This window comes from Mytilus californianus, unplaced genomic scaffold (genome assembly GCF_021869535.1).
Source record: "Mytilus californianus isolate M0D057914Y unplaced genomic scaffold, xbMytCali1.0.p SCAF_3, whole genome shotgun sequence".
Taxonomy (NCBI): Eukaryota; Metazoa; Mollusca; class Bivalvia; order Mytilida; family Mytilidae; genus Mytilus; species Mytilus californianus.
Window position 1 is genome coordinate 42,440,245 of NW_026262679.1, and position 17,185 is coordinate 42,457,429.

General features: G+C 31.2%; 2 protein-coding genes across 11 annotated transcripts in view; one reads left to right on the plus strand and one right to left on the minus strand.

The window, feature by feature from the left end:
- Positions 1-17,185, plus strand: part of LOC127734608 (uncharacterized) — a 120,788-nt gene that overhangs the window by 40,263 nt on the left and 63,340 nt on the right. For 3 of the 7 annotated variants that reach the window (XM_052244576.1, XM_052244572.1, XM_052244579.1), the window contains exon 1: positions 5,847-5,919. The exons of 1 other annotated variant lie outside the window; for it this stretch is intronic. Coding sequence is in view for 3 of the 6 variants with exons in the window: in XM_052244573.1 (XP_052100533.1) it covers positions 9,513-10,142; positions 10,759-10,914 (786 nt within the window). In the remaining 3 variants the exon portion in view is untranslated. Of the gene's footprint in view, positions 1-5,838; positions 5,920-9,508; positions 10,143-10,758; positions 10,915-17,185 lie in introns of those variants that run through there. 3 more of the 7 variants (XM_052244573.1, XM_052244571.1, XM_052244577.1) reach the window with 2 other exon arrangements.
- LOC127734602 (phosphatidylinositol 3-kinase catalytic subunit type 3-like) overlaps positions 1-17,185 on the minus strand; it is a 123,842-nt gene that overhangs the window by 14,836 nt on the left and 91,821 nt on the right. Inside the window, exons 18-20 of one of the 4 annotated variants that reach the window (XM_052244558.1) lie at positions 3,584-3,736; positions 1,497-1,571; positions 329-497 (exon numbers count right to left, since the gene is read on the minus strand). The exons of the other annotated variants lie outside the window; for them this stretch is intronic. Coding sequence (XP_052100518.1) covers positions 329-497; positions 1,497-1,571; positions 3,584-3,736 — 397 coding nt within the window. The remainder of the gene's footprint in view (positions 1-328; positions 498-1,496; positions 1,572-3,583; positions 3,737-17,185) is intronic. 4 annotated transcript variants of the gene reach the window in all.

The window sequence follows — 17,185 nt, forward strand, 5'->3', positions numbered from 1 at the left end:
CATGTACTTCTATCTTCCACCAACAAGATACTTCAAAAACAATTTGTGTTCCTACTCTCAACCAATCAATGGCTACATAATATACTGTATCTCTTCTCTACCATTCCGCCACAATGAGCATTCAATGAACATGATTTCACATGTGCCTCATAATGGATAATCAATAATAATGCAATATAAATTGTTCCTGTGCCATACAGTCAATATGTATCTATCTTCAACTAAAAGGTGACTATGTGTTCTTTAAGATCTTCAATAAATGATCATGCAACTGGTTCATATCTTTCTTCAATCATTATCATGGTAACAAACAATCCAATTCATTTACCTTCTTAGTGCAAGAAATGAAGTGTAACAGTGTTTCTTGAAGTCATGGAAATGATCAGAATTTGTTCCTCCCATGGCATCTACCATTTCTCTGCTTAGTCGCATTGGTGGTGGAAGAACCTTTGGATCACGTCCAAGTATATAACCAAAATCAACATGGAATAATTTTCCTAGAAATAAACGAAACAGTAAAATATAGCAACATGTTCAATTAAAATTAATAACCAAAAATCTAAATGGAATAATTTTCCTGGAAATAAATGAAACCAACCGTAAAAATATAACAGAGAATCTAAGTATTATACCAAAATCTACAAGGAATAATTTTCCTAGAAATAAACGAAACTAAAATATAGCAACACGTTCAATTAAATAACTAAAATCTACATGGAATAGTTTTTTTTCTGAAAATAAATAAAAGAAGCAGTAAAATATAACAGTTAATTGATTTCTAATCATTTTTTGTTTCATAATTAATTTAACATTAGGCAGGAATTACTTTGAACAATACCACAAGCATGTTTTCTTGAATCAGTCAACTCCATTTTGCAACAAGGATATTTAAGTATTTTTAATCTTTTTAAAAAATCAAGGATCTCCCTGTTCAAGTTTCTGCTTTATACTGTTTTGTTTTGTTTGAATAATAGATGAATGCAATACCCCAATAAGACAGCAACATAACAACACAAAAAAAGACCAAAAGGCGTCTAGACGTATATAAATGATCTTAGAAATATTGATATCCAATATAACACCATACTTTACCAGAAATTAAAAAAAAAATAAGCATTTCAATTTCCTATAATTTAATTTTGGATGTAACACGTCTTCTGATTGGCTGACGTTGTTTTGTTTATCAGCTCATAGACATAATTTTGTCATGTGACCGTGACGTCATTAACGTTTTTATATGGTTTACTCCGGTTTAAAATGGAATTTAGAATTAAATTATAAGAAATGACTGTAAAAAATTTTCTGTCTATTCGAAATAACATAAAAAATGTGGTGCAGACTTTAAAATAACCCACGACTCGGGTTATTCAGTGTGCACCACATTTTTGATGTTATTTCTTCATAGACAGAAAAAAAATTACAGTCATTCCTTAAATAATCACATTTAATCCCATACTTTTCATATTTTGTAATGCTTTGTTGTTGTGTTTACTTACCATTTTTTGTCAGAAGTAAATTATCTAAATGTCTGTCACCAACACCTAGTAAATATGTCACTACACAGTAACCAGCTGTAATAAAGATAAAAATGTTAACTATATATATATACTACACCTTTTCATTTTCCAGATCATAACTACTCTTAAGGAGTAATCATAGTTTACTGTATAGTTATTTGCAGTTACAAAGTTCACCAAGAATTGCTATTACCCATACAAAACGTTAGCTCAATTACACTCCTCTAGTAGAGAAAGCAATAACACATTGCTCAATTTCAAACCTGTGTCTTGTTGAGAAAGATTAAGATATTCTGTTCCACTATTGCAGGTGATATATGGTTTCCAACAAAGATTATAATTATAGCACTCTTTGAAATAGCTGGTAGGAATATATTATCTTATGAATCTTGTACTGAGTTTTTAATATTCTTAATCAATATTTGGGAATTGAAAAGTATGGTAATATTACAACTAGAACTAAAGTCTCTCGGATCAATTAGAAATTAGGAATCCCCAAACTGGGTGATATTTTTATAGCAAGTAGATTGTGTGTTATTCAACATTTTATTAATTTATATAAATATATAGGTACCAAAATGTGTACATGTGAAATTATAATATGTATGTATCATGGTTAATGCAAAAGTATAGATTTCATTAGTTTTAGAGGGAGTCTGTCAGCAATTTGATCTTATTCTATGGTAAATCATGACAAATGCAGGATATCTAGTTACTTTAATGATATATAGGTGTAAGTATTAAAAAAACTAATATTCCACTATATTGTATCAAATCCAATCATCATGATAAATGCAGGTAGTTTAAATATATGTAATTGAATGAAAACAAAGTAATGCTGTGAACCTTTTTTTTTTTTTGCAAAGTTTAAATTCTTAAATTTTTAATGTTTTTGCAAAATAAGCAAAGAAAGAAGCCTTCACTAAAAATTTCCCACCTTACGGTTTCTGATTCAGTATTAAAATGGTAAACATAAAATGTATCAATAAGACAGAAATTAGGTAACAATGATCTACTGTTTGGTCAAAAACTATGTTTCTTATTTAAAAGAAAATGTAACCTCAGGACCTTTATCATGAGGATCAATCTGATCCATGATTATTTTGCCTTTTTAAGACCAATTCTCTTCCAATACATGAAACTAGAAATTACCCGCGACATCACGGATCCGTGACAAAATTAAAGTACCTACGCCTTATTTTAAGCCTGAATTTTTAGTATTCATATTGTCATCTGAAAGTCGTGCGGATTATAAGGTGCATAGTTTTCTCTGCTATCAAATTCTTTCAGTTTGAACCCGTCCTGATTTTCTTACTACAACCGGAAAATTCATGTGACAAAGATTGAATTTAGTAGTATTAATCCCTGTATAATGACACAGTTCATGACCTCGTTATTTTAGTATAATAGATTTCGTGGGCAGTACGTCGACTGAGCATGCGAGAAAGCGAATAAAACACGGATCAATAACGGTCTTCGAATTTGGATATTTTCTCAAGAATTGGCGTTTTCTGTGCAAAAAAGATTGTTTCAAAGACAAATTTAGGAAGTACAAAACACTACATTTATACGTCATATCACAAATATTTCCGACTTTGTATGGTTTCAGAGGAGTTGCGGCTCAATGAAATCGGTCTCATCCTTTATCGCACCATGGATAAATTATCATGTTGTGATTAGTTTAAGGCCGTCACATGGTGACCCTCTGTTGATCTGTAGGGGGTTAGTAAATTTCATAAGGGGTTCATGACGTCATGTCTACTGTTAATGGTGACGTCATCTATTAATGTTGTTGTATTTCATTGTTTATTTTTCTACAAAACGCAGCAGAAAAGTCCAGCGTGCGATAAATTCGTTATACAGTTCACTACTGACCCCTTACAGACCATAGAGGGTGAATAAAATCCATAGGAAATTCGGCCTTCGGCCTCACCCCCTATGGATTTTACTAACCCTGTATGGATCTGTAGGGTGTCAGTAGCAAACCATATAACTTATATTAGTAGTATAGATACATAGCAACATCTTCAAATAAAGAGTGTCTACAGCACATAATTAAACCCTACCACAACTTTTAATATAGTTGTCAATGACCTCTGGTGAGATACCATAGGCTGCTCCTTCCATTGGAGCATGCTTCTTTAGAAAATTATGTAAAGTCCCATCTGTTGCTAATAGTTCTGCTAAAGGTAGGCATTCTTCAATCATCTGAACAAAACCTGTGTAAGAAAATGTATACATCTATAAAGAGTCTTCTATTTCTAAAATTTTTAAATCTCAATGTGAAAATATACTCATTATAGCTGTAGTGAAATTTTGGCATATATACTCTGGATTTGGTTGAACATTTTGAATATATCTGTGTTATAAATGATCACAGATATTTTCTAATTGTCATAGACAAAATCCCATCTTCCTTTCTGACATCATTTTATTAATTGATTTTTCCTTCTCACAAGCAAAACGGTTCTTGTTGATTAGAAATCAAGCTTTTTTGCTCCTTAATAAGATTTTTAGAAGTAATCAAAATTATATCTAACCACTTTTTCAAAGATATTACATCATTACACCAGTTTAACCCAATCTTCCCAATGTATATCTTCCTTGTTTAAAGAAAACAAAAGATCATTAGAGGACTTGTTGGTCCTTGGTCATTATTTACTGGCCATTAATAAGTTAATAATAAACTTGTTTTAGATTACTAGATTAAACAAATATATAATTCAAAAGGGGTCAAAGTCTCAAATAGCCAGATTCCATTATTTGGGACTAATCAATGTGAAAAGTTTATAGGGTAGTGCTATTACACCAAGGTGAAGAAGAATTTGAAAACTTGTACCCTTTTTCATAAATTTTGCTGAAAAATAACTTCGTTCCAGTCTGGAAAAATGACTGAAAATCCTGAAATAACTCCATAATAGCAGGTGCACCATTTTTGCATATATGCAATATTCATGGGAAGTTTAACGAATCGGGGTTGAAAACTGTAGGAGTTGATTTCACAGCCAGTCCTGCCACCCATCTACCCAACTTCCCCATGCTATTAGCTACTTTTGGACTCAACCCAGCCAAAAAATAATACTGCTGAATTACAGATAAATGCACAGCTTCACCTTCTAAAAGTTTAATAAAAATGCATCTATTGTCATGCTAAGGATATCCCCTCTATTAAATCAATGTATCTGAAACTGTGACAAAAATATTATTTCTTATTCAACACATTAAATTGTAAATATTGGCAAACAGTAAGGAGTTGTCTCACAGATCCAAAAAGCACTTGCATGTTACAATTTATTATTGTTAAAAGTTGATGACAAAATACAATGGCAAGGAAAAATAAAATTAAAGCTTTAAATTATTTTCAGTCAGTACATCACCATGTGAACATATTTTGGAAGCTATTACATTTAAAATATAAAGAAATGTCCCATAAGGAATACTTAAATTCAGCTGAAAAATATATGAAAAAAGTATGATACCATGTCATTCTCTTCTGTACAGTGAAGTTAAAAGTATGGGGAAACAAGATGCAGGTGTTTTACAGGGAAAAAATTCCACATACTTAGCAACTCATCTACTGGTATTTTAAGCTGCTGACCAAGTATGAATTTGTTCTGTAAAGTCAAATGGATGTACAGTGTGATTTCAAACTAGCAAACGCTTTTAACGTGGAGTATAATTATATAATTCACTTACCATGTTTGCTGCTTGTTGCTAATACTTTATATGGCGTTAGTTTTAAGTCTAAATTTTCTGTCTGAAGTAGCTGAAAATAATTATAAATAGTTCAGTTAGAATACAATTTGTCATGGAAGGCAAAAGATTACAGCTGGCAACTGCGGGAAACCTTAAACAAATTATGACCAGAACCATTCAGGACAAAGAATTTCAGACATTTTACATAAAGGATTTTAAGTAACAATTACAATAAGTCATTAATTTGATGAGACAACAGAAGGACAGACATACAGATATAAACCAGTGAACTCCATATTTTTTCAAACAGGGTTATAATAATTAATTATTTGATTGTTGTCTTCATAGTTTAAAATATTCCATACATATTCAGGACAATAAATGATGATCAAGGTAATTTTGTTTTTACTTAAAGAACTATATATATTAAGAGTTCAAATATTTTGTAACGTCATACCAGCAGACATTAGATGTAACAGCTTCAGCTAAAGATCATAGCAGCAATATACCGTAGCTACCCTTGTACTAATTTAAGTGCAATCCAACAAAATGATTTGTAGCCAAGTAAAGAATTTGAGTTAACTCCCTTTCAATGCATATCATCTGACATGGTAAAAAATAGCAAAGGGAAATTCCAATAATAATAGACAGCCATTTTCTTAAATTGGGAAGTGAAAGAAAAGATTATTTAAAACTAATGTAAAAGGTAATTCAGAAAAATATTAACAAAAACAAAACTTCTATATAGCTATTATGCATCAATATAGATTATTGTTTATTTAAGTGTATAATATGATTCATGTATAATAAAACTAAAAGTGAAAGTTAAAATACTTTGAAATATTAACACTAAAATAAAATCAATTTAACATTTAGTATTGATCTGCCAGTGAAACCCCAAAACAAGAGGCTCAATTGAACTTTATCTCACATTTGACATATACAGTTATATGACACTCAATAATAGTAGAATATATTGACTTAAAGGAAATTCCAATCACTATATATATTACTAAAAAGTTCTTTTAAGATTAAATAAGTAGATAGCATATAAATAAATATACCATTAAAGCTGGAATGTTTGTGCTACTTCATCATCACGACATATAGAAACATCTATATATTATTCTGACATAAAATTTAAACATGAATATATGGAAGAAAAGTCCAAAAAGTCGATGTGATGTCATGCCTTCACACAGTGAATTAAATGAAAACTCATCATTTAAGAATTTCAATAAATTCAGACATTATCAGAAACAAGAGTGGATTAAAATTGTTTTAAATACTAGTGGGTGTCAAGGTCATTTTAGACTGGACCTTTGTCCCTATACATAATGCATCAACTGATAAAACTAGGGGGTTAAATGACCTTAACTACCCACGAGGGTCTTGCACGGTAGGTTTTAACTGATAAAGGATCATTACTCAATTACGATTTGTAGTTGTTTAGAATATGACCTAAACAGAAAATTTGACCAAAGTCATTCATGCATAAAAATAAAGATTAAGGTGACCCAACACAATTCTTCAAATGACAAAATCATTTCTGTTTAACTGATGGTTTTTAAAGTCTAGACCTAACATAAAACTTAACTACAGACATTCCTGTGTTAAGTGAAGGCCAGTGTAATATAGTGTGAGTGTAGACCTTTACTAAATACATCATTCATTTATAATTTGTATTGCTTTGATCTGGACCTCGTTAAAAAACTTCAGCTAGAAGGATAAACAAACACATAAACAGACAAACCACAAATCACTATTTTCCCCTCCCTGACTTTGTTGGGTGAGGGGAGAATAAATAAATCAATATCAGTGATTGAGATTAACTTGTTAGTGCTATTTGGAACCATAGCTGGCAAATTTGTATATCTGATTACCATAACATTTCATGAAAATAAATATGTCTTTGTCTTCTTTTACTGGCCTCATATATAAGCACACTATGTTCATTCTAATATTTACATATTCCTTAAAAAACTGACAAGAAATTTTTCCAGTTTGGCCATGACACTTTTTGAATTTTGGATTGAGCACTTGAAATAAAATACCTTCCTATCAATTTATTATCAAATATAAGAATAATTTCAATTTCAAATGCCACTTTACAATCAATATAGCTTTAAAACAATTAAAAATTTGACTGTTGTATTCCTTTAAAAGCAGTCCCTAGCACCCATAAATCCTGGATCAGTACCAGTCGTCAAGTTCAAAACTTTCACATATTTTTAATGCTAAAAAAACACACAAAAAAACAAAAAGAAACACAAATACGAGCCAACTGACAGTAGCAAATTTCTTATTTACTGTACAAGGAGTAACTAAATTAATGGATATTAATGTCCATATCAACCTTTTCTTCTCCTTTAAATCCCATATATCACAACTACAGATTTATACTCATAAATAAGCATACTGTAAATAACAATAAATTGCTTCGCTGAGCGCAGCTGGATACGACCGCAGATGTCAAACCCTGAACAGTTGGGGAAAATATGGACACAATATTCACGCTTGATACAGGTCTGAATTTGGATTGTAATCAAATATTTCACACATACTAGGTTTCTGACACAGAATAACTGTAGTCAAAGAACTTATTTTTTGTGCAATACACTATGCTGTTGCGTATTGACCCAACCCCCCACCTCCCCCCCAAAAAAAACTTTTACCCTGCCCTTTTTTTTTTGCAAAAAAAAAAATAATAATATTTGAAGAAATTTTCTTTTTAATTTCTGAAATGAGAAAAAATAGTCCCCCCCACAATTTCTTAGTTACCCCCCCCCCCCCTTTTCCCTTTTTCCTAAATTTTTTTTCATTCCCTCAAGATATGGTCATAATCCCATTTCAAATTTCTAATGGAGTTTGCAACTATAATTACCCATTTAAATACATCATAAAAGTCTTCAAATAGAAATTGACATATGGCTAAAATTAATATTAATTAATAGTAACTTCTAATTAAATTGACAGCTAATCACCTCAAGACAGTACAAAATTTCTGTATACATAATTTACAAGCAGTGTAAGGGAGGTAATCCAAAATTGCACAACATTGTTCTTTAAATGTGATTGGAGAACCTCCCTTACACTGCTTTTAAATTGTCTTAATTGTCCACTAACCAGGAAACCCTTGTTTTTCCCCCTTTTTTTGCCCCTAATTTCCTAAATGGTTTGAGCCATAACCCCCCGAAGTCAATCCTAACCATCCCTTTGTGGTATGGAATCTTGTGGTATAATTTCAGAGATATTAATACACTTAAACACAAGTTATTGTCTGGAAACTAGAAAAATGCTTATTTTGACCCCTTTTGGGCCCCTAATTCCTAAACTGTTGGGACCATAACCCCCAGAATCAATCCCAACCTTTCTTTTGTGGTTTCAAACCTTGTGTTTAAATTTCATAAAGATCCATTCACTTAAACTAAAGTTATTGTCCGGAAACCAAGTGTCTTCGGACGACGACAACAACGTGATACCAATATACGTCGTATAAAAAATAGTAATTGCAATACCACACAACAGAGCAGTGGGCTGTTTTTTTTTTCTTATTTAACATTTATATAACATATTCCTATACAGATTACACAATATCTCAATTATGCCATCATATATATAGTCAGGTAAACACAAACATATGGCAAGGGATTTCAATGCATGGAACAAAATTTTAAATTAAAGTGACTGAATGAGTAGACCCTGTTGTGACGAAGGAATTAAATGCAAAATCACACCAAAAAAAAAACCTCAACCCAAACTATGGGCAGCAATTCAGAAGAAAACAATTATATTCTAATTCATAAATTCAGCCGACTGCAATTATTTCAATTTTTACTCCTGGTGATAATAAATGAAGAACATGTCCAGGGGACAAAAATGCATTTGCTTGTAAATATACAGAAAATTCTGCAATTTTTCAATATATACAAAGCGACAACTCAAGTCAAATTTTTGACGTACACACTGACGTCAGTATGGACGTTCAGAGAGACATAAGGACGTTCAGACTGAATGAGGTACAGACGGAAAAGGGTAAAATTTAATGCCCCTACCACTACATCAGGGGCATTAAAAGGAATTTTACAAAGAAGTTTGCATACATAACTCTACAGATGGTGGTCCTCATTATGGTAAACAATCATTAAGATAGGTTCCATTGGCTCTGAAAAAACTCCCAGACAACTAAAGGTGGAAGTATAACAATAATAATATAATTTAAGCTTATATATCAAATATTCTTTTTGCAGATTTGTGTTTTCAGAAATATTGTATTGAAATAATATCTATTTTAGAACTATGGACAGAGAAGACCGAAGACGTTTCTTTGTTATTGGGTCTGCTATACTAGAAGTTGTTACTCCAGTGTTTAGACATAAGCTGGAGAACAATTACACTAACCATGGAGTAGGATGTTTTAAAGATTATCTTAACAGTCAGCCATTGGTCCATACCCTGTTCCATTTAAGACACAGATACATGAAGTGCTGTAAAGACAATGGTAACTGTAAAAGCAACCCAACCCTTCCAATCACCTACTGCCAATGGGACCTGCTGTATACTGAAAACCCTGGGCCAGGTCAACATTATTGTTACTGTAAATATACAGCTAAATCTGTCCAACTGGAGGATCTTGACATCACCCTGGCAGGACTTATTCTTCTAAACTGCTGCACTCTGGGGCCAGCCGAACAACAAGCAATCAAAATGCTCAGGCAGTACAAGAATGATTACTTAAGCCACAACACAAAATGTGGCATAACAAAACATGAATATGATGCATTGTGGCCACATCTCACACGTTTTGTCCTACAACTTGATCAAAGCAAACAAGATGAACTGGTCAGAATAAAGAACAGACCAATGGATGAACCACTTTGCACCAAATACTTCATTGATCTTTTGGATGTTCACAAGCAGCTGGATCAGGTATAACCATGTTATTAAGAAATACAGGAAAATATATAAATGGACTTGTTATATCACTTAGAAATAATTGTCATATTTTGGTAAGAAAAAGTTATCAAAAATATGAGTTGTTTTTTTATTTGCTCTGTTGGTTGATGGCGACTAACGTTTGTTTTTTTTTCAGTTTTTATGGACTTCCCCCGTTTTGAATATGCCTTGGGAATAAAGTTTTACTTTTTTTTCTTTGAGGGAACATTCAAACACATATATATGGTATATAAATTATAATTAAGATTTCTTATCAATCATGACTATTTAAAATAGAAGTGCTTTGAACAATTCAAAAGTTTGGAGGGACTAACAAAAAACATTGACTTTATCAGATTTCAACATAAGTATTTACAATACATCAAGGTTCATTTGTATAAAGATTAAAGTGAATTATTAAGAAAATAATACTCCAATGACATTGACTATAATCTGGTAACAAGCGATTGGAAATATTTTGATAAAACATCCATCTGAAAAGCTACACAATCTGATATATTTTAATTAGTCAATTACCATGAAATTTGCACTGAATCATTACTCGCTTCTCTTTTATTATAAAATGTCTAATAAAAACTTCTTTTATTAGATTGCACTAACAGTTCAAGAGCTGAATTCTTCATTTCAAGCATTAAGCACAACAGTCCATGGACTTAATACATCCTTACAAGGAATAGGATGGAATATGCATGGATCATTCCAGGGAGTGAACACAACCTTACAAGGAATACAGACATCAATGAACGTAAGTTTTTATGTTAAAAAATGGCTTTACTTTCAGCTAACATCAACTAAACTGACTCAAATATTTCTATTACTTAACGACAAATTTGTATAAATTTTTTCTACCATTTTCAAAAAAATATATCAAAGACTCAAACATTTGTTAAATGGTGGGGTTGCTCTATAACCAATAAATAATTCCTCAAACAATTCCATAATAGCAGGTGCACAATTTCAACATATGTGCAATTTTCTTGTGAAGTGTTTGGGATCTGGGTTGAAAACTGTACGGAGGAGGAGCTGATTACACAAACTAGGTTCCCACATTTTCAGCCAAACATCACCATACTATAAGCCGCTTTTAGACTTTGTACAACCCTACCAATAAAATAAAGATCAACAAAAACTTTTTGCTCTGAAAATCAGTTTTGCCTCTTTAAAATACCACTCTTAATGTTGATGGGGAAAGATTAAAAGTTAAAAATATTGAATTCAAAGTTTTTATCTAACTATCAGTCTGAAGAGGGTCTGATAATAAAAATAAAGTGTTAATTTGTCTTTTTGACAAAACAAATAATTATGTTTACTTGTATGAAACCCCTTCCACAAAGCACTAAATCAATGATTTCTTTTTTATGTCAAACAATTCCTACTTTCCATGAGAGTAAATCCATATATATATAAAATTAAACAATTTGAATTGTTGCATTTATCAAACATATTTTTTTCAATAATCAAAGGGAGCAAGAAGAGGCCACTTCAACTTATTTTTAATTAAAAATGAAACTCTTTAACATAATTTTAATTTATGTTTGTTCTTAAGTTGACTTTATATAAAAAAAAAATAGACAATAACTGTATAGTGTCTTTATTCTGCAATTGATTTTGTACATTGTTTTTGCTTTGAACGACAGAAAAACTCACATTTATTGCATTTATATCGATTTAAAATATATTAGTTTCTGTTTATTTACATTTGAGGCGTAGTAATATTACAAAAAAGCTGATGGGTATGCCAAAAAGAATCTCTCATGGTCAACAATAATACATCGCTCAAAGTAAATAATTATTTATTATAACATAAAAACTAATTTCAGCAGTAAAAACAAATAAGAAAACATTGTCCGATTTAAAACAAAAGTGTATGATTTGTCCTAAGCTTCAGAATTTTGAACTGAGTATGACATTCACTGAACATGCTGAAATTGACATTGTTGCATGGTTGATTATGTGTGTTACACATGTACACATTCAAGTTTTGAACTTGAAGATTGGAGCCATAGAAAATGGAATTAATCCTGCTGTTCACATTTGTCTGTTAGCAGAAAATGGGTTTATTTCAAATTACTCAAAAGAAATGCTTGAAAACAAAAAGAACGTATATTAATCTATAGTTCACACAAGGTCAAGCAATACGTCATTGAAATGCGACTGCAATACACATTCTGAGGTCACGAAGGTTCATACAACACTCGTCAACAGCAATACACAAACGTTGTCCAGCAGTGGGCAGAGCTTTAAAGCGATACAGATACAGGCTAGCGATATCTGTTGGGCTGTTAATGTATGATAAGACACCCAATTGCAGGATAAAAACAGGTAGCAAAGGATCAACAAGAATTTATGTGTTGATGTACCTCGCATTCCCTATTCATAATTCAAAGTATCAGATAACATGAAGATGGTATCTGACCAAACAAGCAAACACATTTTACAACTCACCACTATGGATCTACTTACCAAACATGAAGTTATTCTGCTAAGTAGTTTTATGAAGAAATTTAAGTTCCCTCAGCATATTGAAAATTTTAAAGTACCAGAAAACTTGCTAAGAATACTCTGACAAAAACATATGTTGGATGAACAGACAGACAGATGATCAGACAAGGTGAATGCAAAATAGCCCCACTTTTAGGAGAGGTATAAATAAATGCAATCATGCTGTCATAAAAAATTTGGTTACTTATACATCCTTGGCTTTCAAATTTTTGGCATTGTGCGTTCCTGATGAAGGTTAATTCAGAAAAGCACTTCGGACGCATGAAATTTATAAGGTGTTGTTTTCATTTTTTACAGCACTGGGTTGATACCTCTGCTGGTGGACTATCAGTCTCAAAGGGTATCATCAGCTCAATAGTCAGTACTACAGTAATGATATGATATTAACAATCCTTTCTAAAATTGTCCATTTATAAATTTTGAAATCATTTAGGAACTAAGGTTTTCTTTCAACTCACTCATGCAAAGTTGACCTTGAATGGATTTGGCTATTATCTATGTCTTTTTTGTTGGTATAGCTCTTCAACTGTTTCGGTTCTTATACATCCTTGGCTTTCAAATATTTAGCATTGTGCGTTTCTGGTGATGATAAACCCAGAAAAGCACTTCTTAGGCATGAAATTTATAACGCGTTGTTTTCATTTTTTTAAATATATACTTTATGATTTTCAAATGCTTTTTGGAGCCACAATTATAGATAACATGCCAATATCAAGTTCAATAAATGTTACAGTTTATCAACATAAACAACACCTCTTAAATAAATGTTTACTGGGTTCTTGCCTGTGCTTGATATTCCTTACAAATTTTTTTGACACCTATTTACATGTTCATTGACAAAAAAACTCCCCAAAGATACCAGGCTTATAGTTTTGAAATGAAAACACACATAAGAAAAAATAAGCTGCACTAAGAGTACATGGTACGCACTTATTGTGCATATCGAAATTGTTTCAAAAATAAAATGTGATATTTAGTTTAGAAGGCATTTAATAAGAGGCAAATAAAATGGCTCTATAGAAAAACATCCATAAGGATACCCCTTAGGCATAAATGTATGGTGTGAATTATGACTCTTAAAAGTACCATAACTCTGGAATGACAAACTAGAAATTTTCAAAATCAGAAGAGTTCATTAACCATTCCCAACAAATGTTAAGTGTGACGTTATTTGATCAAAGCATAAAATAGCTATGTTCATCAATTTCAACATATATGTAAAGTTGTCAGTAATTAAATCAAAACAAACTCTAGTTATGGTGCGACACAGGAAACTTTCATCCATTTATTTAATGTGTTTGAGCTTTTGATTTTGCCATTGGATTAAGGACTTTCCATTTGAAATTTCCTCAGAGTTCGGTATTTTTGTTATTTTACTTTTTACTTTAATCTGACAGTTAAATACCATCAACTGTTGTACAGAAAAACTGAAAATTAAAAAAATCCTAAGGGAGTTTCCCTTTACCAATCCCAACAATAATGTAAAGTGAAAATTTCCTTAATTCAAACGGTCAAACACCTCAAACATAATGTTGTGTCAAAATTACATGTAAATTGCTTAAAGCAAATTGAGTTATGGTACGTAGTGATGAAGGACTGACTGAAGGACATTGTCACATTGATATACTGTATTATCTTACCTCCTATACATTTCTAGGAATATAATTGGTTAAAAACAACCATGTAGACACCGTGTATATTTTATATTAGGTTAGAAGGCAGGGCTTATTTCAGTACACAGTTAGTACTGGTGTTACGTCCCTTTATAAAAACAACACGGTGTTGAGGAAAAATCTGAAAGGTTTCAACAGATGAAGAAATTGATGATGAACGATTGAAATAAATTCATAAAACACATTTCAGGGGCATTTCTATGATATTTGAAAGAGGGGCATAGAATCAAGACGCTTGCCGAGCGAAGCGAGTGAAAAATATTTTTTGACCTTTTTTTTGCTAAAAAACATAAAATAATTGTAAAATGCACTAAATTGCCATATTCAATACAATATTAGCAGATTACGATAGTTTTTTTTTCTTTTTTTGAAAAGGGGGGGGGGGGGGGGCGTACGCCCATTACGCCCTCACCTGGACCGGCCCCTGAATTTCAAGCTTACAAGTTAAATTGTTATTGTTGGCTTTTGTTTTTGTATAGACCAGGCCTGGGGTAATGGTAATTTGTAATTGTAATGCATTGTAATATTACATTTTTTTGATGTAATGCAAAGTAATTTGTAATGCACATTTTCTGTATTACAATTACATGTAATGTAATGATTACTTTAGTTAAAAATCAATGTAATGCCTCCATTACACTACAAACCAGTAAAAGTCTGAAATGGCCTATATCTGTACTCGACTGTACTGATTTTTACTCGACCAGTCTGAATTGGTCTGAATTTTACTCGACATTACTCGACCCCAGTCTTAACCATACTCGACTGTACTGATTTGTACTTTACCCTTATCTTTGCCATTGAAAATAGTCTGAACTATTACTCGATTAGTCTGAAATAGTCTTAACCCATTCTCGACTGGTACTCAACCTATTTTTTTCAGTCTAAACCATACTCGACCAAAGGTCTGAACAATACACAACCAGTCTGAACCATACTTGACCAAATAACCTCTACTTTTTCTAAATTTTAACTGTTAAAACAAATTTCTTTTTAACTGACATGACAACAGCCACAATAAAATAAAGATATATTATAGAAACAGATTTTTACATTCTTACATGATTCTCAGATTTATCGAATAGAGATAGTTAAATCAAATTATCTTATATAATAATTTAATTATATTAATTTTAACGTTTTAGAGTTTTGTTAAAAAAAGATTTCTTTTACCTAAAAACCACACCTATACTGAGGGTAATTAAACCTTATTAAGGTGCTTCTTGTTTTGCATGTGTTTTTTTTTTTAAATTAATTTTCCTAAATTCCTAAATAAAAACTACATAGGTTTCATGGTTACATACAAAAAATGTACAATAGTTATATAATTATCTTTTTAATGAGGTAACAACAGCCAACAAAATCACTGAAATTGTTTAACCTTATTTTAGAAATATATCTATTATTATAATTTGGGATATATTATATACAATATATATCAAAAAGGGATAAAAATTAAAGAAATTAATAAAATTGTTCTTCTGATTAGTGGTGAAGTATAAAGTAATACCTCCTGCTTGGGGCAAACTCATGAAAAAGATCACACCTGGTCAGAGAGTATTAATTAAATTCTAAATAACATTCATTCAAAATTGCAACATCCTGTGACACTTAAATCGCAAGGCCTTTTGAATTCACTAGATAAGTAATACACGAGTTTAAGAAACATAGGGCTTTCTTTTTAACTGTAAAACACACATGTACTGAGGTAATTAAACCTTATTTAAGTGCTTCTTGTATGCCATGTCTAATTTTGACAAAAATTATTTAAATTTAATTGAAATAAATTTTTACTGTAACTTTGGAACACATTTCCTTTTTTAAAAGTTTATCACAGGATTACTATGGAAGTTCTATTATCATGATTATATTAAGTTCTTGGTTTAACAAAACAAAGGTGTCATTTTTTTAAATTTATTAAGTTGCTTTATATGCTATTTTATATATATTTTAATAAAAAAAATGTTCACTGCATTATTAACTAAACTCAACTGACACCATAAATCTATACGAGGCTTAAGTTAATGGTGAAAATTGTCCAGTAACCATAAAATATATCTGAAACATTCAAAAAATTTTAAATAACATTGAAAATATTAGTCACAATTCAGTTTTGAGATTATTTGATCAGCTTGTTTTATTTTTATTTCAAAGGTGATATATATGTATGTATATAAGTGTTGATGAATATGGTGATGAAGTTATATTATGTTTATTGTGAAATTTTGGTTTCAATGCTATATTGAATACATTTTTAATTTCAAATTGTTGTTCAAATTTCTAGCCAGGGGAAATAGCTGTTGTTAAAAACAGTTCCTAAATTGATGAAATACAATAGATAGATACAAAAAATAGGTCTAGGTTGGTTAAGACTTGGTCGAGTATGGTTCAGACTAGGTCGAGTATGGTTCAGACTAGGTCGAGTATGGTTCAGACTAGGTCGAGCATGGTTCAGACGCGTATAAAATGGTTAAGTACTGGTCAAGTACAAGTTCAGACTGTTAAGTATGGTTCAGACTACAGTCGAGTATTATCAAGTAAATTTCAGACCAATTCAGACTGGTCGAGTAAAAATCAGTTCAGTCGAGTACAGATATAGGCCATTTCAGACTTTTACTGGTTTGTAGTGTTACTGTACATTACTTTTCATTACAAATTGGTAAAATACATAAAATTGAAGAATATAGTAAAATAAAAATAAAATATTCACAAAAACAAATGAAAGTATTGATTAAAATTATTGTCACAGCTAATTACTGTATTAAATCATTAAATCCCCTAGGCCAACTAAACTTTAATCCAGCAAATGAAAAAAAGTGAGCTGTTGTTAGTAAGAATTTT